General features: G+C 44.6%; 1 protein-coding gene across 1 annotated transcript in view; it reads right to left on the bottom strand.

Annotated features, from left to right (window-relative positions):
* The window catches only part of GCKR (glucokinase regulator), a 166,806-nt gene that overhangs the window by 96,057 nt on the left and 50,487 nt on the right, over positions 1-20,262 (bottom strand). The window contains exons 3-4 of the mRNA XM_078650117.1: positions 11,595-11,663; positions 3,965-4,033 (exon numbers count right to left, since the gene is read on the bottom strand). Coding sequence (XP_078506243.1) covers positions 3,965-4,033; positions 11,595-11,663 — 138 coding nt within the window. The remainder of the gene's footprint in view (positions 1-3,964; positions 4,034-11,594; positions 11,664-20,262) is intronic.

The following is a 20,262-nucleotide window of genomic DNA, read 5'->3' as shown; positions in this document are numbered from 1 at the left end:
AGGACCCTTGAAGCTGTAGTAAATGAGACTGCCTCTGCCCTAGGTAATCTAACCGAAGAACAATCTGCTATGAGATTTGTCGTTTTGCAAAATCGTCTCGTCCTTGACGTCATACTGGCCGATAGGGGCGGGGCCTGTAGAGTCATCGGATCTAGTTGCTGCATTTTCATTCCAAATAACGCGCCGTCTGTTTATTCAGCTATAACCAGACTCCATAAAATTGCCCATCTGTTACATCAAGATCCAGGCACCTGGACATGGTCCGGTTGGTTCTGGAATATAATTTCCGCATGGGGATGGAAAGTCTTGTCTTTTCTAGGTATTGCAGTAGCGATCATATTTAGCTGCTGCCTCTGTATACAATGTGGCCCTGCGATTTGCAGTATGTGTGCTACCTCTTGTACTCCTAGTCCCAAGCCCCGTTCTAAATCCCGTTCCAAGACAATTCGAGACGAGCAAATGATACTGTATGAAATGATAGATGGTATCATGACAATTGATGTTTCCTGATGGAAACGTAGTGACAAGGAGGGAATGTGGAAAAGTAAATTTTGCCATGTTCTGTGTCCCTACGCCTCATCCATCATATGTTATGTGTGCATGACCAATATGCATATGTTATTCCCCATGTCTGATTAATGACGCAATTACAGTTGTGTCCACCTCTAGCATGTCATTTTCCAGTTCTCGTGAATACTACGAATATCAGGCCTATGTAAAGTTATGTTGCCACGTTTCCCAGTGTGCACGTTATTCCATTATAAAGTCCCCGTTTCCAGGCCTCAAAAGGGCCCGGACATCAGACTCAGCTCCTGTCTCCTGAAAGCCACGCTGAGGAGCGATACAGCCCCCACCTGTATCCTCGACCCTTCACTTACTTCCTGCCTCGCAGTGCCCGGTGTAGCTTGGCTCTGCCTCTGAGTCTGCCAAAAGTATGTTATAGTTCCAGTTATCAGTTCAGTCCTCCTTCTGCATTCCTGAGCTACTGAACTGCATCAATAGTTTCCGTCATTGTCTAGCCTACTCGGCTCCACGTTAGAGAAATACTGTATTTAATGGTCATTTAGTATTCTTCATCACGCACTACATGTAGAATAATGCATGGTCCAGTCTTAGAATCAAGTTAGCTTTTCCCCTCATGACTTCTAGTTCCTATCAACATGTTCCCTAAACATCAGATACTAGATACTGTTTAGGTACATGTCGCTCCGACCCTCCAGACTTCAGTCTCTGCTCCTAGCACAGAGTTCGTAGCCCCCAGCTTCTCCTAGTAACACGTCATTGCCAGTTTTCGCGCACCATTAGGTTAGAGGTCCCGGCTCCTTAGGTAGCCCCCTCCAATGTTTCCGCCCATTTATGACATATTCTGTTACGTTTGCATCACATGTCTAAGTATACTCCCAGTTACACCTCTTTTTTACTGTTATCTTTCGCGACTGCTACGCGTCACGCCTTCTGCTCCACCCACTGCTACGCCTACTGCAGTGTAATGCTATGTGTTTGCGCTATGTATATAAGTCAATGTATTATTATTAAAAGTTAGCGCGCTCATCCCAGACCTAGCCCCAGCAGCTGCTGGGCCTCTTTTCCCCTGCTGGGCCCCAGTTGTCCTGCTGGGCCCTGTCATTCTGTTCCTATGCAGGTTGTCCTGATCCTGTCCTTATGCTGTAATAAACCTGCAGAAACTCCTACTACCTCGAATCCTGACTCTTATTTATTGAGCTATCTGTTATGCTATAAGTCTAGTCAAAAATAGGGTATTATTTATTTATTTACCACAGGTTTCACAATTGATACTTTGCCTGGGTTTTGAAAAGCTGGATCATGTGGCACGAGGCACAACATTAAAAAACTAAGAGGGGGTAATGTGTGGGAGCATTTTCTCTTATCCCTTTCTAGAGACTCTTCCCACCTCAAATTCTCCTTATACTCATTCCAAACCTCCTCTTACTATTATGAGCTCCCAAAATAACACTTTCTACACCAGGTTTTCCCTCTTCTATCCCTCCAATATCCTATTCAATCCATCTCACATGTCCACTGCTTAACTTAACTCATATTTCCCTATGCTAATCCACCACCAGCCAAGTCAAGTCAACTTTATTAAAGAGCTAATCCTTTTGCGTTCCGGAATACTGTGCTACTCACCGAAAAGCGCTTTGATGCCTTGTCAGGGGGAGTTAGTGGTATATAAATAAAATTACAATAAATTCCTCTTACTCCATCAGTATCCAATGTCTCCTTTGTTCCTCTCACCCCTCCTGCCTTTGGCACCCTATTCCCTCTATACCTTTTTCGCTTACCATCGCTTTTCTTTCTGCCCCTCTCATCCCACTTTCTCTACATATCCTTCCGCCTCTACCCCTCCATTCTTTCTATAGTGTCTTAACTCAGCAATCCTCGTATTTCTTTTCATTCCTCCACACTAGTTCCTCTTTGTTCTTTACCCTCTTCCCTTCTACTCTTTAATTCTCATCAATTTCCTCTTGTCTGTATGCCAAATGTCTTCTCGTTCCTTTCATCTTCCCTCCTTTCTACTCTACCATTCATCTTTTTTTTCATATTTTCCTCGCCTCTAGTCTCTCTTAGCTTTATCCTCTTCCCCCTGTCTCTTTCGTCTCCTTTCTTTTCTACTTCCTTACTTAATTAATGCTTTTCTTTATCTTATTTTCCTCTTTTTATCCTTACTTTCTGCTTCGATTATGTCAGTGCTCTTCTGTTGCCTCTTTCTTCTCCACACGTTTTTCCTCTCTCATTTCTCTCCTCTTTAATACTTTGCCACATTTATTTATTTCCAGTTCCCGCTCTCCTTTTCTACATCTACTCTAAAAGTGTCTACCCTTCTTATAATTCTTTCCTCTCATAGATTATTTCCCATCTGTTTCTTTTCTATCCCAGCATACCTTCCCTATTTCCCTGTTTACATTTTTCTCTTACATTCTCTTTATCAGTTTTTTCTTCTCTTACTTTCACTCTTGAAATACTTCTTTTAATGCATACTTTATTCACTGCGTTCATAACTTCTCATATCTTCCCTTCTATTTCATTCTTTCCTCCCATTCAATATTTTCTCCTGCTGTTCCTCCCTGCCTCTCCTACATCTTCTATGACACGTGCGTCTTCTCTTACAGCCCGTTTCCCTTTTATTCCCTATAGATGGCATGAGACTTACATGTGCTAAGGTGGGGTTGCCAGAATCGGCGAAAAGTCTCTTGCAGCACTATAATTGAATGCTCCCATTGTGATGAGTATTCGGTTAATCAGGCTATAGAATTATATAGCCACTTAAAGTTATACAGCATTAAGCTAGCTATGGATCAACCCAAAAGCCTACAAATGGATCGGGGCGAGAGTAGGGGTGTTTGGGATCTACTCAAATATCCGGCAAATGGTTTATGGCTCAGACATAGAAGTGTAAATTTGGAGACAGCGGAAACTACCACTGGCTGATGGTGGTGTGCACTATTACACTCGAACCAGGTTGGTTCTAATATCAGGTTGCATAGAAAAAATCCTTCTTTCAAAACTCATCTCAATTTCAATCATTGATTTTAATTCATTACATCATTGTTTGTACTTCATCAAATGTAAATCCATTACTGTGGCGACTTCAAATATTTACATTTTACATCTACCCGATGCATTTCGGGTCCAGGGTGACCCTTCCTCAGGGGTCTGTATGGAAAAAACCAAGGAAATACAATCAGCCACATACTTATATGTTTAGACAAAGCACTTGGTGGAAGTTTCACAACCAATAACTGAAGAAGTTTTTAATTTATTTTGAAATTGAGTGCTGGATGGACTCTTATATGATTCAGACATAGAAGTGCCCATTCATGCAACATGCAAACAATCTAAAGTGTAAAATCTTTCATAAGACCTGGAGAACTTTGTTCAGCCCAGTTAGAGCAGAATGTAGCATGGTCAGGGTGCCAAAGATCACACCATCGACCCGACTTACCGCCAACAGCAGTGCCAGCCGTCCTGAAGAGCCACATCCACTCAGAACGATCAGCCCATCTTCAGAATCCTAAAAGACGCAGAAGAGGCACGTGAGAGTCTCCCTGGGCTGAGGCCTGGCCTCGGAAGTGATATCACACACCAAGATCTTGAACAGGTCAGTTTCTTCCTATGTCCATTGGCTTCCTGACCCTGAAGCTCACAGCGATGACACCTCACACACACAGAGACATACAGGAGGTATGAATGTCAGCTTGGGCTCTTTGGGGACCTGTTATAGTACTGAGATTCTGAAATTAAACTGCAGAATATCTAAATTTAGAATTGGTTCAAGGCACATAACAGGGACACGCCTCACCCAAAATCCCAAATGGCAGTTCAACATTCATTTATAAGTCAAGTCACTGAGCGGATATACCATGGATACTGTTTGAAGACTGCGTATTCTATCAACATCACTCCCATAGCACACACGCCAGGTTCCTGTCAGCTCTACTCGTCACTTGTTGGGTTACAGCATTTTGTTTCTTTCATTACATTTGTCTATGTTCGTGTTTCCCGCCTCCACCGCTCGAACTCTCTCCAATACATCGGATTCAAGTCAATCCTCACATAACAGCGACCACCACCTTTCCCACCACCATTTCTTTCACCTTCTGTACATATTCTTTTTATTTATTGCTTTCTCTGTTTCTCCTTATATCTCATTTACTGAAATCCCTTCTATTCAACAGGTGGATGGTCTAGCCTGTACCTGTGGTCTCTGCATGCCTTCTAGGCCGCACTCTGATCAATTCTCTGTTCCACTATAGTAATTATTTCTTAACTGTGTCTCCTTTCCACTGCCCCTCGCTGCTCAACGCCTCCCCATGGTTTATCTTTACTCGTCCAAGTTCTTCACAGTCTTCCCATTTGACCACTAATTTTATCTTTATTTTTCCCATCAACAGCCAGACATTCAGGCCTCCTCTAACATCAATGCTTCCTTTCCTGCTCCCAGCCGTGCAGTCAGTGCACCTTTTTCCTGACACCAATATGTGGTTGGACTCGATGTATCTCCTCTTTGGCCGTCTTCATGGTTCTCATTTATTCATGTGTTATCTAATGTTATTTTTATCCAGTCACACCTTATGTGCCTTGGGTGCTCGAGCCTCCCGCCCCACTGCAATGAACAATAACAGAGACCCCAGCCGACCTTTCGTTCCAACCCGCCACCTTCACTCTGGACCCAACCGAGCACCATATGGATGTGTTTGGGTTAAAGGCCCATTAGAATCTACTCCCCTCCTAACTATTCTATGGCAATTGGGAGCATGTAGTGCCCCCCAGACTTGTGGCTTTCTGCCCACCAATCTCCCTACACTCTGTCCTGCCCCGGCTCGTCCGCTCACAGTTACCACCTACACCCTGACGCTGGTAAATGTGTGTGGTAAACCCCATGGAATTGGGAATTCTGTGTTGGATTCTGTCCTGTGAAACTGAGTACGAACAGTTATTCACCACTCAATGGGGTCTAACTCTACTGTACTGGTGGGCTGTTCCCACATAATACTGGTATTTACAGGTGCAGAGTGGCCACTCCTCTAGTACAGTGCTACTCGTGATCGAGGCCATAGTAATTCATTTCTGTGCACACTGCTTTCTGTATATTAGCTTCCTCTATTGTATTATGTTTGGGATGTCCTGCCAGTAATGTTGATATAGAGAATATCTCGGTTTTATCTTCATAGCAGAGGTTCGACTCAAGGTAGGGTCAAATCTGCCTTTGTGTCTTTTGTGACTGACTAAATAGGTACCATGGAGTGAATTGTGTTTCATAGTCAGTGCAGTACTAGTACAGTTAGTGATTTGGCTCCTCTGGCCAAATCAGCTAGGTTTCACTAGAGAGGTGTTAGTGTAGCATCTCCTCACTGCAGAGCATGTGATTGGGTGAGACACCGCCAGGATACAGGCAGCGGCACATTCGGTAAGCTATCCAGTTTGTTGAAGGTGGACACACCACTTAAAGCCAGTATCAGCTCAATGGGCCACACATTTATTAGACACACAAACACAAAATATAAACACAAAATCTGATGTTTTTAAAAGTGACTTGATTGAGATGCTGTGGTACCCACACAGCCTCTACTTCAGAGGTCTCAAACACAACAGCTGGGCTGCCCCCAGCTACAGCATGCAAATATAAATATGGACAACTTTCAACATTGACTCAATTTGTAAAAATGTACTCATTCATAAGTGCTCTCACATTTAGATTGTAAACTTGTGTTGTCTTTCCCATCAAATCAAAAAAGTCTGCAACTGCACAAATGCTCATGATGTAAACATGGCAATAAATCCAAAAACATGCCGACCCAAAAAAAGCAATTATTGAATAAATGACATTTATTTCTAGTCATTTAAAGACAATTAATTATTAGGTACAACCATAAGGTGCTCTATAGGTGCTAGGTGCTTGTGCAGTTCAAATAGTGACTATACATATATGTAAAAGCACACAAAAAAACTGCAAGATTCAGATTCTTTTCAAGCCTGACTGATGGGTCACAATATGTATGCTCTCTTCAATGGGCTAATAATCATATGTCCGTAGATGCCCAACAAGCAGAAGTTACAATGTAGGCGACATCTAGAATCGTTGAAGTTTCGACCCTCTTGAGTATTTTCATGACATCTAATAGCGTCTTCGTCAGGACTGGCTATGGAACAATCTGTAGTTGTAAAAAGGCTTATTAGACCTTCTTTCAGATACAACAATGTATCCCTCAAATGTACCAGGTTATAGATTCCACCAGGGTGCAAGCAGAGACGGCTAGACATCTCATCTCGATTAAGATTCCCACTAAGTGAAAGCAGAACTAGCGATTATTAGGAGTGAATTACATCAGCAATGCACTGAATTTAAAATGTAATCCATGCGTATCTGGCATTGAATTTGGGAGCCACCCTTACAGGGGATCTGTATACGAGACAAGCATATCTAAACGTCCCTTAATGATCACTCAATGATTCATTGTCATTTAATTACTAGAAATATATGGCATATATTCAAGAATTGCTTTGTTTGAGTCAACATGTTTTCTAATTTGTTTCCATGTTTAAGTTTACTTCATGAGCAATTGTGAAATTATAGACTTTTTTGATTCGGTACAAATCTTATCCGACAGGACCATTGTTCTATATGCCATATGATACTCAGGTTCTGAGGAATACAGGTTACTCATTGTTAGTTAGTGTAAAGTTTTGCGACTCCAAACCACTACATTGCCTAATCAGGGTGCATTAAGCGCTATAAAACTTTAATTACAATCTAGTCCAAAACTCTTATATCAAGCCTGTAATGTATCTCTTCCAGTCTTAAATTAAAGACACACGTCAAAATATTTTTTTATTTTATGTCCCAGTTTAGCTCTGATATCTACACAGCACTTTTTATTTGATACTTTATTGGCTGTCAGTAAATCTCACAAATGCCTTGTGATGACAAACACAATATGCCACACAGAACCAATCCTCCAAAGTAGAATGTGGCACTGTTTTTCTACATCACATGCAGTCAATTTGAAACCTTTTAAAAATAAATTTTCTTTTATGGAGAACAAAACACCCTCACACCAAGTGCAACAAATGTTATTTGAATGCTGAAATAAAGATCTGTCTCAAATGAGAAATACGCCCATGACATTTCATATGATATGTGCGGTTGTGATTCACTCTGTCCTGTCCTGTGCAATGAGCTTTGTTTTAATGAACAGAATCCCCCCCCCAAAAAAGTGTAAGATCTACTCTTATCAAACTAAATGCAATAGAAAAACAAATAACTGTCTCTGGTACATTCTGTTATTTGATTTTTCTCTGTCCCTCATTTCTGCTTTCGCATCCTAGTGTTTGTTTTTAGGTTTTGCCTAGGCAGCGCATGTGCTGTCTCTTCGAGACATGCTGAAGTCAGGGTTTAGGCATAAAGTAACGCCCACTTTCTGCCCATCTTTTTAATTGGCTCCTGTCACTGTTTTTTTAAATGGTGGCTTTTCATTGGTCAAAACGCTTAGAAGCCCCCTCCTTAGTAAAGCGTTTTCTCTTCTTGTAAGCTCCCATGAGGACACACCCTGTTACATGTGCTCTTACTCGGGCCGTATTAATTACAGACTCGGAGCACTATTTTCTTAAATATCTTTGTCCTGCCTGCTGTTGCAGGCATGACACGCTCTCCCGCAATGATTATTATTATTTTTTTATTTATCCAGTGCGGCACGCCTTGGCTGGAATAAGGGCAGCCGATGTGTTTCTTTTATTAGTTGCATCTGTGAAGCGGCTGCATGCCTTTTTTTCCTCTGTATTTATTTTGCTTATAATGCCGGCACCAGCGCTTTAACTATAAACATCTGAAGCTAAAGAGTGAGTGTCTCGAGTGCATCAAAAGTAAAGAAATAAAGAAAACATTTATTTAGCTTTAGATGAAGATGTTTAACGCTAAAGCGCATGTGCCACCATTGTAATAAAGGTAAATAAATAGAGAAAGAGGTGTGCCTACGCCATGCTTTCCTATTTGTTTACTTTTGTTACAATTGCGGCACCACGCTTTACCTGTAAACATCTTAAGCTAAAGTACGGATGCCGCAACTGCTTCAAAGGCAAAGAAATAGTAAAACCATTTTGTTTTCTATTTCCTTACTTTTGAAGCAATCGCGGCACCCATAGGTTCAGGTATTTACAGATAAAGCGTGAGTGCCGCAATAGATTCCCGGTGCAATAGGTCTCGCATTACTGAAAGTTTTTTCTATTGGCGTTGCATTATTATTAGCAGTGCCAATAGCTCAAACTTTCAGCAATGCCAGACCTGTTGCATTGCAAATGCTTGTGTTATTTGTATGCATGTGTTCCCTGCTCTTGTTGGGAGGAGCAGCCACAGCTCCGAAAGCCTTGGAGGCTGCATGGAGAGGTGCTCGTGCTGACCCCACATGCTGCTGTTGCCTGGGAGACAATTTGTTTGTACATGTCTATTTCACGTTTGCAGTCGCGTGGGCTGGTGCGCACGAGGCAGAGCAGTATTTACAGCTCGCGCTGGCTCATTGGTTTCACGGGTGACTGCTGATAACCAATTACAAATGCTCTAAGTGAAACGTAAGTGAGGGCAGTAGGGGAAACATCGTTTAGAACGCGGTGTTTACACCGCAGTGCCTTTTGAACGCTGCCATTACAACGCAAGTCGTTACTACGGCTTGCGCTGGATGGCGCTGTTGGGCAAGGAATGTTGTAATTTTATATTCCAACACCTTCCCTACTGTTACGTGGACTGGTGTTGGAATATAAAATTATAAGATTCCAAAATCTGCGCCCGCCAACGCAAGTCGTTGTAACGACTTGCGTTGTAATGCCCGCGTTGTCAAGTACCGCGATCTTTTAGATCGCGTTGTACTGACATACATCCGGGCAGTAGTGTTCTTATTGTTTCCTGCATGCCCACGATGCTGCTGTGAGTTGGCTTCTCTCTGGGCTGCCGTGGCTGTGTGCCTGGGCTCACCTGGGTTTGACTTTCACAGCACAGGCTCCTATTTGTTTGCTGCCCAATTTATCATCTGACATGCTTCTAAAGTTGTGCAATTATTTTTCTTTTCTTGCCACGGTGCTGCGATTGAGACAGGATCTAAACTTGAGTGGTAACCCCCCGCAATTTTGGTGCTGTGAACTGATTTTTTTTCTTTCATTTTTTGAGGGAGGAGAGAGGGGATTTAGGAAGTGGGAGGCAGGATTAGAGCAAAGTGCCCCCCTCTTCCTTGATGATGCGCGAGGTGTCCTCTGCTGCTACCTATAATAAGATTGTAATAATTCTGCACTGTTTCATGGATTCTTGCTCATTCTGCCCTCTTCACTTGACAGCTTGCCAAATTATCTTCTGTATTTGATCATCTTTGCATTAATAACACATTGCACGCTCTACTTTGTGCTGCAGACCCTCTCTTGTATAAGGCTTTATTTGTGCCAGAAATAGTTTGATTGGGTTTGTAATCTGTGACCTGTTTGTTTGATTAAGTTTAACATGAATCAGAGCTTGCTGCAATATTTCTACAAGAACATAATAAACTATCCTTTCCATCGGCCTCAGTATTTGATAAGTACTGTGGTTGGTTCCGTGTAATCCTTTGTGTTCTGAAAAGATAGGGTGTATAGAGCTAGTTTACAGATCTTTAGAGGCTGGTAGACTTCGCACCCTTTACCTTTTTTGTTTTTTTTAAAAAACAGGAACAGCAGTAATGAATGAAGGTAACCCTGTGGCGCTCAGCAGAACAGAACCGTATCCTCATAATAAACTCCTTCACATTCCCTCACTATTCATAACTTGGTCCCAGCATACGGCACAAACTCATTACAATATTTGTAAAATGTTGATATTAGTAAATATGTACCTCAGTACATGCAAGTTTAAAGTGTTCCGATGAATGCCTCTCCCATATCAAGAGCCTTTTATGCCAATCCGTGCAGGTGCATCTATCACAGGGGAGCTTTACGATGGCTTGGTCACAGGGCAGCTCTGCAAACTCGGCCCCAAATGACTTTTAATACATGGTTGTACTTGTTTACACTGTGTCTTAATTCTGTTCTAAGTATCAGAGTACTGTCTCATGCAGTAGTACATCCAGGCTGTAAGAATAGGGCTTACTTTCAACTATGCACTTTTCAGATCAGTGAAAACAGAGAGAGATGAAAGAGAGGGTTGCATTTCGCAATTGTCTTTTTTCTCTCACTGTATTTCTTGTCGTTGGCAGCAGCCTTCATACTATCACTTGTGTTTTTAAGCAGACTATCCCCAGAGAACAGTAATTGGATGTAAAAAAAAGTTGACCAGGGTCAACTTTTCAGGCTGGCACCAACAAAATGTTTTTCTGTTTACATTGGCTCAGATCAGATCTTTGATGCTGAACTCATGTCAGGGAAAACTCTGTTCTCTCGCTCCCTTAAGGCCCTGCTCTCCTCCCTTGCTCTTACTTACTCAATCCCCCTCACGCGGCTTCCTCTCTCCTGCACATACTGTGTTTCTTTTTGATTGTTTTGACATCACTTTCCCATATTCTTTTTCCGCTTTTCATCCCTCCTCCCCCTTTTCCACTCCCCATTCATTTTCTGATCCTTGCACAGCTGTCGTTTTATACATTTCTCTCCGCATGAATGTCACTGCCCATTCCCATTTCCTTTCCCAACTTTCATTTATTCCATTTCTTGGTTTAAACATGCCTTTCTCCTGCCTAATTTAATTTGGCTCTATTCTGCTCATCTTTTTGTCATTCTGTTTTCCATATGGTAATTCCCCATTGTTAGTCCTCTAAACAGGGCTGCAGCTGCGTCTCTATTCATACATCCACTACACTCCAAACCAAAAGCATAGGTAAAATACATTCTCATTTACAACCGCAATAGCTTTAACTCTCACAAATGCGAGACCTACTGCATTGCAAATGCTTGTTCTGCATTCTAGTGAGTGTCTGAGTCTTTCTTCACTTTCAGACGTTCTGCCTCCCCCCACTTCAAAACGACGTCAGGCTCAGCCTTTCAGGACCACTAGATTGGCTCAATATGGAGCTTCTTTCTGCTTTCCTTGTCGCTTCAATGGCAGTAAGATGTTAGTTATACGGTACCTTTAAAACGTCTTGCACCTTCTTTGCGACGTCAAAGACAGTCCGCAGCACAGACTCACTGTACAGCCTCTGAAAGAAAGGGAGATACTGAGTGCTGGTAGTAAAGGAACCTCACTCAGAGGTGATGTCATGGCAGCATTACACATACACTGTACAGAAAAGAACCCCCCCCCAAACAACATAATATCAAAGGGCTGAGCTATCCCATGAGAGACTCAGACTCCTCATTCTGTTCTGAAGGGCCTAGCTGCCTGCTGACAGTCCAGGGCTCAGAGAAAGCGCCCCCCTCCCTCTGCGAGAAGCCACAAGGCTCAGGCAGAACAGCATCAGCTCCAATAAGCTTTGCAGAAGTGGACTGTGGCTGGGAGAGGTGTGTGGGTTTGTATGTGTATGTTTACAGGTTATAAAGCGGGACAGCTAAACATCAGACAGGTGAGAATGGAACTAGGACAAGAATTGGTAAATGCAGGGAAATATGTTACAGCCAATAGAAATGGAGGAAACGAAAATGACACGCACAGGAACTAATGAAAAGGCAGGAAAGAGAGGAGGCCAGATGTAAGCCATTTTTAGGTCTCGCCCTGCAACGCATCGCGAAGCAATGTCGCAGCGAGACCTATAGCTGTCCGCTTTGCTTACAACGATTGCAAAAAACACAGTTGATGGACAGAATGTCGAACAATGTCATACATTCACCCCAGTACAAGGATCTGGGCCTAAATCCATCTTTTTTTGCACTCCACACCACCCTGGGTTAGACACTGGCTATATGCAAATCAGCTCTGACCCTGTGCCTCATGGGAACAGTCCAGTCCGAACTACCAAGCCATGTCTTTCCCAGACCGGAATCAAGCATCCAAGGACCGGTTTCTGGCTATCAGCCTTCATTCAGCCTGGATAGCTTGACTCCAGTGGTGTGGAGAGCCTGGGACTCACGTCTGAGCATACCCAGCCCACTCGGGGTGAAAATTGCAAAAAACACAGTTGATGGACAGAATGTAGAACAATGTCATACATTCACCCCAGTACAAGGATCTGGGCCTAAATCCATCGTTTTTTTGCACTCCACACCACCCTGGGTTAGACAGTGGCTATATGCAAATCAGCTCCGACCCTGTGCCTCATGGGAACAGTCCAGTCCGAACTACCAAGCCATGCCTTTCCCAGACCGGTATCAAGCATCCAAGGACCGGTTTCTGGCTATCAGCCTTCATTCAGCCTGGATAGCTTGACTCCAGTGGTGTGGAGAGCCTGGGACTCACGTCTGAGCATACCCAGTCCACTTGTGGTGAAAATTTCAAAAAACACAGTTGGTGGACAGAATGTAGAACAATGTCATACATTCACCCCAGTACAAAGATCTGGGCCTAAATCCATCATTTTTTTCCACTCCACACCACCCTGGGTTAGACACTGGCTATATGCAAATCAGCTCTGACCCTGTGCCTCATGGGAACAGTCCAGTCCGAACTACCAAGCCATGTCTTTCCCAGACCGGAATCAGTCCCAGGCTCTCCACACCACTGGAGTCAAGCTATCCAGGCTGAACGAAGGCTGATAGCCAGAAACCGGTACTTGGATGCTTGATTCCGGTCTGGGAAAGACATGACTTGGTAGTTCGGACTGGACTGTTCCCATGAGGCACAGGGTCAGAGCTGATTTGCATATAGCCAGTGTCTAACCCAGGGTGGTGTGGAGTGCAAAAAAACGATGGATTTAGGCCCAGATCCTTGTACTGGGGTGAATGTATGACATTGTTCTACATTCTGTCCATCAACTGTGTTTTTTGCAATTTTCACCCCGAGTGGGCTGGGTATGCTCAGACGTGAGTCCCAGGCTCTCCACACCACTGGAGTCAAGCTATCCAGGCTGATGAAGGCTGATAGCCAGAAACCGGTCCTTGGATGCTTGATTCCGGTCTGGGAAAGACATGGCTTGGTAGTTCGGACTGGACTGTTCCCATGAGGCACAGGGTCAGAGCTGATTTGCATATAGCCAGTGTCTAACCCAGGGTGGTGTGGAGTGCAAAAAAACGATGGATTTAGGCCCAGATCCTTGTACTGGGGTGAATGTATGACATTGTTCTACATTCTGTCCATCAACTGTGTTTTTTGCAATTTGCTTACAACGAAGCAAGAGGAGACAAGAGATGGGCACGCGCAGCCTGGATCAGGTCGCGCGAGCGTTCACCATCTCCTGTCTCCTTTAGCCTCCAACACACACACAGGCACACCTTCCCCTGCTTTCGCACACAGAGACACAAAAGTGCACCTACATGCACAAACTCGAGCGCACACATACAGAGACACACACCACACCTCCCCACTGCCCCCACACACACAGACGAGAGCACACACGCACACATACAGAGACACCCCCCCTACAACTAACCCCACTCACCGCATCGGCACCATTCTGGACTCTGCAGCCACCGCAAGGCTCTCCCTCGGGCATGGGAGCCCCGCGTCACCACTGCTCCTGTCTGGGCCAGCCACTCCATGGGTGCGGGCTTCAGAAGACGGAAGTCCCGCCCCACAACAGGTTTCGGTTTCGCTCGCGTCTTGTTGGAGCTGTGAATCATCCCAGCATACACCGAGGCCCCGCGGTGGCGGCAACAGCAGGAGGAGGCAGAGGCAACGGCTGGAACATGGCTGATTCTGGCCCGGGCTTGCCCGAACACATGAAAGGCTGCAGGTCCTGGTATTGGAGCTACTTGTGGGCCATTTGGTTCTGAGTGTTGCTGTGCCTGCTCTACAGCCTGCGCGGCCCCCTGAGGATCCACGACAGCCTCGGCTCAGGTACAACAGGGGGGAACCCCAAACCCGTAACCCCTCCTCCACCGTGGACAGAAAGACAGCGCGCTGCAGGCGGTGCTCCACAGGCTCTGGTTGGGCCTGTCCTGCCCTGCAGGGAGGGATGTGTCTCGTGAGGCAGGCAGCGGTAGGCGCGCGCTGCCGGTCCACGCTAGAGGCACTTCCCTAAGTTAATAACTTTTTGTTCCTACCCTCCCTTCTCGCGCCATATGGACCAAGAGAGGGGGGAGTGGTGTGGGTGTGGTACGGAGTATATTAAAGCTCGGATAAAGTAGAGCAGAAGGTTTACGCGCTCCCCCATTACCTACAGCGAAATAGGAAACCCCCACGGCGTTCTCCATGCCCTGGTTGCAGCGCGCGGCGGAGGGGGGGGCAGGGCTGTTCCTCTCGAGGCTTCAGTGACAGCACATGGAAGAAAGGCTACAGCGTGTTCACGCTTTTTATGGCTTCTAAACATTGCGGCAGCTCTCGGAACTACAACAGAAATACAAACAGTTTTTAGGTCTGTCCGGACAGAGCTTCTGTATGAGCAGCTGTTGCTTAACATCATGTGATAAACATAAAAACGGGCTTGCAGAAGCGCCACCGTACATGCATGTGCATATATTGACAGTGCTTTGTCATAGGCTGCGTTCTCATAGCACTGCAATTGATGTCACTTTTCTCCACTGCGCCAATTAAGCCTCAATTCTGTTTCTCCCTGAATAGGCACAAAATCTCTGCAGAGAATGCAAATTAAGTGTCATAACGTCAGTGTACAATAATGCATTTCCGCTCCATTTCTTTAATACGTATGATTTATCATCTTTCATATAGGTGTGAGGTTACTCAGACAAAATAGTTATAGATTACTTTTCCCTTCTTTCTGTTTTTTTTTTTGTGAGACATTGACTGTTAAAGCCCTTAGATTTCTTATGACCTCTGCAATTTCATTTTTCGCCAGATGTTGAATGGGGTGTAGTGCGACATGGTTTCTTTTTAATAAACAGCACCACATTGGACATGTTTACACCTCGTCTAAGCTTGTTTTATCAAAAGGAGTACATATTATGTCTGTCTGAAAGGCTCAAAGGGCTGGCATGCTGTCAGTGGATGGTACATTGTTTGCATTTTAGTATACTGTATACTTTGCGCAAAATTTGCAAAAGGCTAGTATAATTATGGCATTTTACTCCGCATAAAGCAGAACTTGTTGTGCCACTGACGTTGTGCCAGCCCTTCCAGCTTTTCACACGTAATATCACGGTATCTCCTCCATTTGCTAAAGGGCCATTTGGATACTGTGATTTATTTTAAATATATGTTTTTGAAAGTGCTTAGCTGACAGGATTGAGGTTTCTAAATGTATTTATATTGTAGAACTACACATGCCCAACCATTGGAATTTTTATATAAGAAACGATTTTTGGAAATAAACACACACTGCTGATTGCATTTACAGTTTATTTTCAATACATACTTCGGACTGTGCTTAGCTGGCATGATAGTGTGATAGGAATGTATTTATAATTAAGAATACAACGTACTCAGGCAATGGAATATTTACAGGAGAAACACACAGTTTTTTACTAGGATTGTTTTTGTTTATTGAATTAGGACTTGCTGGGCTACTTGACAGTGCCTCAGCCCTTACAGCTTAAACACATTGGCTAAACCAATAACTCTAGCTAAACACTTTTTTAGGCCCCAAATGCGAGACCTATTGGCTTTGCGTGCAGCACCTTTCCGTTGTGTGTCTGTGTAGGTGGGGGCACATTTTTTAGTCTCTACATTTCTGGCTAAAGCTGACTAAGCAGTTTCTTTCAATCCCTCTTATAAGTGAGTCAGTAATTAGCACATTAAAAGGCAGAATGCTTCATCTTGGAGGCAAGGTTATTCAGTGTACGACACACAACCTTGGCCCGGTGCTCACGGCCCACCTTCTCTTCCCCAGTCACACTTCAGACGTGGTACATTTAGTTCGCATGCAGCCGGTCATTCGCAAGAGCTGCACACCAGCCGCCCAGTGTGCACCCTCCTGTGTTCATTGTCCTGTGTGCACTGGCTTGTGTGCAACAGCATGTGTGCAACGTCATGAGTGCATCGTCCTGTGTACCTTCCTGTGTGCATGGTCCTGCGTGCACTACCCTGAATGCACCACCTCTGTACACTGTCGTATATGTACTGCCCTGTGTGCACGTCCCGTGTGCACTGCCCTGGAAGCACCACCTCTGTGCACTGTCCTACGTGTCCTGTCCTGTGTGCACTTTCCCCACTGATAAAAAAGCCTCTCTATTGTGTTCAAGCTCGGTGGTGCTACTGTGGCTGGGCGATGCTCGAGGGCTTCCGTCTGTGATACTCCCTGCCCCCACAGTTGGCAACACTCCACAGGCACTTACAATATGTCCAACATACAACCACACACATACACACACACAACCGCACACTCACAACCGCACACATACAACCACACACACACAACCACACACACAACCACAACCACACAACCACAACCACACACACAACCACACACACAACCCCAAACACACAACCACACACACACACAACCACACACACACAACCACACACACACACAACCACACACACAACCATACGCACAACCATACGCACAACCACACAAACAACCATACATACACCCACAACCACGCATACAACCACATACACACAACCACACACATAACCACAACCACATACACAACCACAACCACACACAACCACAACCACACACACAACCACACACACAACCACACACACAACCACACACACAACCACACACACAACCACACACACAACCACACCCACACCACCACACCCACACCCACACATACAACCAGACACATAACCACACAACCACACCGTCAGAGCACAATTTCACCAGTCACAGACACCATCAGTCGTCATTGCACGCTTCCACCAGGTGCACAGCACCAGACGTCAATGCACGCTTTCACCAGGCACCCACACACCACCAGCCGTCAGTGCACGCTTTCACCAGGCACACCCCACCAGCCGTCAGTGCACACTTTCACCAGACACACACCACCAGCCGTCAGTGCACACTTCCACCAGACACACACCACCAGCCGTCAGTGCACACTTCCACCAGGCACACACACCACCAGCTGTCAGTGTACGCTTCCACCAGGCACACACACCACCAGCCGGCAGTGCACATTTCCACCAGGCACACACACCACCAGCCATCAGTGCACAATTTCTACAGGCACACACACCACCAGGCATCAATGCACACATCAATTGTTAACACATCCACATTTAACTATTGAAGCAATCGCAGTATGACGCATTTTACTTTTAAACATATTCATCTAAAGCGCAGCATGCCACCATTGCTACAAAAATAAATACACTTTTTTTGGCCGACAATTTATAGACTTTTGTTGCAATTGGTGTTGCAATATTTAGCAGTGCCAATAGCTCAAACTTAATTAATGCGAGACCTATTGCATTGCAAATGCTTGTTAAGTTTATATTAAAAACAATATATTTCTCAAGCACAGCGCAACTGCTGTGCAGGCGAAACCTAAAAATGGGGCAGTCCAGTACCCCAATTAATTTTTCACAAACTACATTCTTGACGATAGTCATACTTTGGTAAGTCACAGTGCAGGATTATCTGCAATGACTTACTTGATTTCCTGGCTCCCCTTCCAACTAGCCACTATATTTAGAGCTTTATTCAGAATGTCAGTGAACCTGGCGCTTCAAGTTTGTCTGTAGATGCAGGGTTCTAACTCTACTATACGGCTGTGGCTCAGTCAACATGGATTAGTTGGGAACTCCAAAAAGGTCAATGGTTGGCTGGAGGGGAAACGCACATGACAAATTGGTGACGATCACTTTATTTCTTAGTATAAACAATATATAAAATGCCTCCGCATTGCCTGCTTCTATGTGATTCTGTTAAATGATGTGCTCACATTACCCAGATTGGCAATAGCATCCCTGCTAAACGCGGTGCACAGTGTGCTGCGAAAAACAATTGCTCACAACATTTCACGCGGGTGTAAAACATAATTTACGGCCTAATTTAGATCTTGGAGGACAGGTTACTCTGTCACAGTGGTGAAGGATATCCTGTCCGCCGATGTATGAATCCCATTATATCTCATGGGATTTATATTTCCACGGACAAGGCACCCGTCACCATTGTGATGGAGTGACCCGTCCGCCGAGATCTAAATCAGGCCCTTAGTTTGATAACCTTTACCAGGTCACTGAACATACAGGCCTCAGTCTTCCTGGACCCAAACTGCATTCATGGATCTTCATTTCTGCTCCTACGTGGTGTCCCCTTGATGTAGGTACCCCTCTCGCTTCACTCTGAAGATCTGAATATGTGAGAGATCCTCCCGAGTGTGGTTTTCAAACCGTGATTTACAGGTTGGGGAATAGACTGCTGTTACAAGGGTGATATACAGGATAGCCTATGGCGCTTCTAATATGGCAGATGGTGTATCCGTAGCGAGTACGCCATCCACCAATCTCTTGATAAGACCCTAAGTTCCTTGACATTTCCAGGAGTAGAGATTTAGTTTTAGTGAGGAGTCTATCACGCCACTTTTCTTTTCAAACCTATATATGCGACTATCTGAGGCTTGATAAAGGTTTTGACTCTATGGTGTGAGATGTGGGTGCGACTTTTGAATAGGTGTGTTGGCTACAGTGCAAGACTTGGTGATCGAAAAGGAGAGGTTCGTTTTACTATCTTAGTGAGAGGATGCGGTGCGCATCCTGGTGCCTCAAAACGTGAGATAGGGAGGATTTGTTTTTTGTGACGTGGAGGCTTCAAGTAAGCAATCTCTGTGTGGGTAGGTAGAGCATCAGACAAGTGTAGGACCTTCAAGGACCATAAGCAGTCAGTGATTCAGAACTAGAGAGCTGGGTAGAAAAAGAGGTGGGTATCTCCACCAAAGAGATTTTCGAAGAAGCCAAATGAGGAGATGTCAGAGAAGATTGTATGGTACAGTTAAAGAGAAGAAGCCCATGGACCAAGCTTTGAGAGACACTTGGGGCAGTGGGTGGGAGAAAAAGTTAAGGAGCGCAATGTTACTCTGCAGGCTCAGTCATCTGGTAGGAAGGAAGCCAGGAGAGGTGCGGTCGTCCCAGGTGTCCATGACACATGATAGATTATGCAGAATGAAGACAGATAAGAGGGGTTGGAATGAAGGGTTGGAGATGAGGTTATAGGGATGATGAGGGCTAATTTGTGTAAGAGGTTTCTAAGGATCGTGAGATGCAGAGAGATCCACAGGTTTTAGTGGGACAATTGAACACCTTCCTCTCTGGGATCTTTAATCTTTAAAAACAAGAGGAGGAGGAAGACATGGCAGAAACTGGATGGTCTGAAAGGCTTATATGAAGCCTGTAGGATTTCTGCAGAGGAGTAGAGACCGTCGCAATAGTCGAAGCAAGATGTGAAAGATGAGGAGCCAAGAATTTTGATCATAATGGGGTAAGTTGTATTGTACAGGCTGTCAGGAGGATAACTGCCTAGACGATGAGGCAAAATCTGCAGGAAGAGTGGCTATTCACTCAAGATGACAGGTTTAATTAAGGTGATGGAAGGAGAGCAAGGGGAGCAGTGGGGACCACCTGATTGTAGTATTACCAGTTTAAAAGAAGGTATCATAGCCATTAATCGTGAATGGGAAGCAATTGATGGGTGTGAGGGGAGCTGGGAGAAGTGATTGGCAGGACTGGGATCCAGGAGCTGCTTAGGAAGTCTGTGTTTGGAGAGCAGGAGAGGAATTAAAAGGATTTAGCGGACTATAGGTGGGAATCACTTAGGATTTGAAGACCTGATGAAGCATCGCAGTACATGTTCTTTCTTC

The sequence above is a fragment of the Lissotriton helveticus genome, chromosome 6, assembly GCF_964261635.1.
Source record: "Lissotriton helveticus chromosome 6, aLisHel1.1, whole genome shotgun sequence".
Taxonomy (NCBI): Eukaryota; Metazoa; Chordata; class Amphibia; order Caudata; family Salamandridae; genus Lissotriton; species Lissotriton helveticus.
Note: the sequence above shows the minus strand (reverse complement) of the source record. Positions and strands in the feature narration are given on the sequence as shown.